This window comes from Pholcus phalangioides, unplaced genomic scaffold, assembly GCF_987345545.1.
Source record: "Pholcus phalangioides strain wild (caught in Gottingen) unplaced genomic scaffold, Ppha-v1.0 ptg000017l_1, whole genome shotgun sequence".
Taxonomy (NCBI): domain Eukaryota; kingdom Metazoa; phylum Arthropoda; class Arachnida; order Araneae; family Pholcidae; genus Pholcus; species Pholcus phalangioides.
Window position 1 is genome coordinate 1384094 of NW_028301610.1, and position 3618 is coordinate 1387711.

At 38.8% G+C, this 3618-nt stretch overlaps 1 protein-coding gene across 1 annotated transcript; it reads left to right on the forward strand.

The window, feature by feature from the left end:
• The first annotated feature begins 556 nt into the window (after nucleotides 1-556).
• LOC149072100 (uncharacterized protein F54H12.2-like) lies at nucleotides 557-3076 on the forward strand. Its single transcript, XM_089246714.1, has 2 exons — nucleotides 557-883; nucleotides 2057-3076. Exons 1-2 carry the CDS (start codon nucleotides 557-559, stop codon nucleotides 3074-3076), a joined length of 1347 nt encoding a protein of 448 aa, XP_089102840.1.
• Nucleotides 3077-3618: the final 542 nt, after the last annotated feature.

Sequence of the window (3618 nt, forward strand, 5' to 3'; positions counted from 1 at the left end):
ATGTTCAAGTATTTCACGTTCAAAAATACTCATAGATACATCGATGTTTTGGATCAGTTGATCAAGAGTTATAATAACACGTGGCATCGCAGTATCAAAATGAAACCTATCATGGTGACAGAGGAAAATCAGTCTCAGGTATGGCAAGAATTATACAAAGACATCCTAGGAGAGAAAAATATAAAATTCAAGTTTGCAGTCGGTGACACTGTTCGCATAAGTCGATCAAAGATGATTTTTGAAAAGGGTTATGAACATAACTGGACTCGCGAAATATTTACCGTAAAACAGCGAATAGGCAGAGATCCCCCTGTTTACAAGATAGGTGATGCTGATGGAGAACCTATTAAAGGAACTTTCTACGAGCACGAGCTGCAAAAAGTGAAACCTAGTGAATATTACCAGGTTGAGAAGATCTTGAAAAAGCGGAAACTTAAAGGCAAAATCGAATACTTTGTGAAATTCAAAGGTTACCCAAATAAATTCAACGCATGGGTCCGAGAGTTGAAAAGGATATAAAAAGACAGTAACCACTAAATTGTTACTCATTAGAAAAATGTCTTTCTTCCTAACACTACCCAGCGATAGTTCAGCTGCGTACTACCCAGGTAACACGATATCTCACTACATTACCCAATTGCCAAAACCGATTCATTTGTCTGAAGATTGGGAATGTGGGTTATCTGAAATAATTTACCCTCATTGCTGGTACAACGTGACGGAAGGTTCCAATCTTATAGGATTTGACTTGGGTGATGGCGAACTTCAAGGACGACATATTCCAGCTGGGAATTATGAAACAGTGTCCGATCTAATAAAAGGTATTGAAATCGAATCCTTCAAGAACAGAATTACATTCCACTACAACGACAGCTCTAAGAAAGTAAAAATTATCCTGAACGATGGGGGCAAGATTACTGTTGAACACTGGTATTGCTGAACTATTAGGTTTTGAGCCTACCCTTCTTAAAGAAACCACAGAGAGTCCTTTCGTAGCAGACACAAATGTATTTTATCCTGTATTGTACATTTATATCGATATAATAGAGCCACAAGTGGTGGGAGACGTTCAAGCACCTCTCCTACGCGTAGTTAGAGTTAAAGGAAGAGACAACGAAATAGTCAGTGCATACTATGACCGACCACACTACTTTCCTCTTTCCCGGCGAGTATTTCAAACCATCGAAATGGAGATAAGATCAAGTTCTGGTAAACGCATACCATTCAATAGAGGTAAAGCCATAGCAGTATTACATTTTCGCATTAGACAAATACTATAAAACTGTTAAATGTACAAGTTCAAGATCATTTTGAAGTGAGATACGAAACTGTAAAGATGAAGGTTCCCTATCACTGCTGTACAAAATCGTTCGAACAATATTATTTGGAGCAAGCTGGAAGAGGCTTACCATACTATTCTGGAGTTACGCTTCAGCGAGGAAATGGATTAAGCAACATATTCGGGAGTTTATTCCGAGTCGCCTTGCCATTTTTGAAGCAAGGAGCCAAAACTGTTGGCAAATAAGTACTAAGATCTGGAGCGGACATTGTGGGCGACGTAATCAAAGGAGATAAAGTAAAAGTTGCTGCCAAGCGTCGTCTTAAGGAAGCTGGAAAAATTCTCGCCGAAAAAGCAGCAAACAAGACAAAAGCAATGTTTGGTGAAGGCCTTAAAAGGAAACGTCGAAAGGCTCAACGCGTCATTTTTGCAAAGAGACCCAAACGGAGTACACGTGACATATTCGAATCGTGATGACTTACCGACTCAAAGATTCCCCCGAACTCGTGAAGTCCAACTATGAACTTTTTTTTTTACCTGGCACGCAAACAGTAATAGAAGGTGGCAAATGGTTGACTTTTCACCCTATAGCAAATGTATCAGATGGAGGTCCCATAGAATTTTACATTTCTGGCAGTGGAGAAGAATACTTGGATCTTACACAAACCCTGTTATACGTCAAGGCCAAAGTGGTGAAAGGAGATGGGAAACCTTTGACCAAAGAAGACAAAGAAGACAAGGCCTGTAAACCTATTTTTACACTCTATGTTTTCACAGGTTGATGTTTCGCTTAATGATCGCCTAGTGTCGTCATCAAACAATACTTACGCTTATCGTTCAATAATCGAGACACTTTTGAATCACAGTATTGATAGCAAGACAAGTCATCTTACTACTGAACTTTATTATAAGGATACTGCCGGAAAAATGAACATCGTTGATCCTGAAGCTAAGGACGGAAATGAAGGACTAGCCGAGAGGACTGAATTTATAAAAGAAAGTAAGACGGTTGACATGATTGGATCTATCCATGGAGATATTTTTTGCCAAGGACGATTATTATTGAACCTCGTTTCCCTAAAGATAAAACTTATTAGAAGCAAGCCTGAATTCTGCCTTGTATCTTCAACCTCAAAGGCCGATTACAAAGTCATGTTAGATCACGTATCTATACAGATAAGGAAAGTGAAAGTCTCGCCTGGTGTGCTCGTTGGTCATGCCAAAGCATTGTCTCACACATCAGCAAAGTATCCTATAGATCGCATCGTATGTAAAGTCTACTCACTTCATCAAGGAAATATGTCCTGGATTCAGGATAGTATAGTAGTGGGCCAGTTGCCAAAAAGAGTTGTCGTTGGTTTAGTAGACAACGACGCGTTTTCTGGCTCATACAATAAATCACCTTTCGAATTCAAGCACTATGACTTGAATTACATAGCAGTGTATATAGATGGCGAGCCAGTACCCTTCAAGCCCCTGGAACCACAGTTTGACCAGAATCAATACGTACGAGCTTATCACAGTTTGTTTCTCGGAACAGAAAAGGCCTGCAAAGACGAAGGTATTGATATTTCTAGAGAGGAATATCCGAATGGCTATTCGCTCTTCGTATACGACTTATCAGCCGATTTATGCCACGGCGGTCATTTCAGTCTAATAAAACATGGAAATCTACGACTGGAAACCAAGTTTAAAGCACCATTGCCTAACCCAATCTCCATCATTGTATACTTGGAGTTTGATAACGTGATAGAGATCAACCAGACACGCAACATATTGTTTGATTTCAGCAGTTGAATATGTATTCCTCCCAGATAGAGAAAGTGTTAAAGAAAGAATCACCGTATTTCATTGGCGTGTTTCCCTCCGATAAGATACCCAAGAACATTAATTACCCGGCTTCCTTCGTGGTCAACAGCGATGATCACACCAAGCCTGGGTCACACTGGATGGCCGTTAATTTACCAGATAAGAAGATAGTGGAGTTTTTCCGATTCGTATGGACAGAAGCCAGAAGTATATGGAAAAGACATCGCTTCATTTATTAAGAGGTTCCCAAAAGTTTTGTGGAATGAAACACCTCTACAATCTCTGACTTCAAACGTATGTGACAATATTCTATGTATTTCTTAATCAAGCGCAGCGAAGGAAAATCTATGGAAGATATTGTAAATTTTCTAAAAATGAATGGTTGTGACTTTACTTTGTATCAATATTTCAAGAAGAAATATGGTGTAAGAATGATTTTTAATAAATGAAAAAAATTTAAAAATGAATATTTCTTGTGTTTGTCGTTATTGTGTAAATTACTGTTTGAAAAAAAAAATCAGAACAAAGAC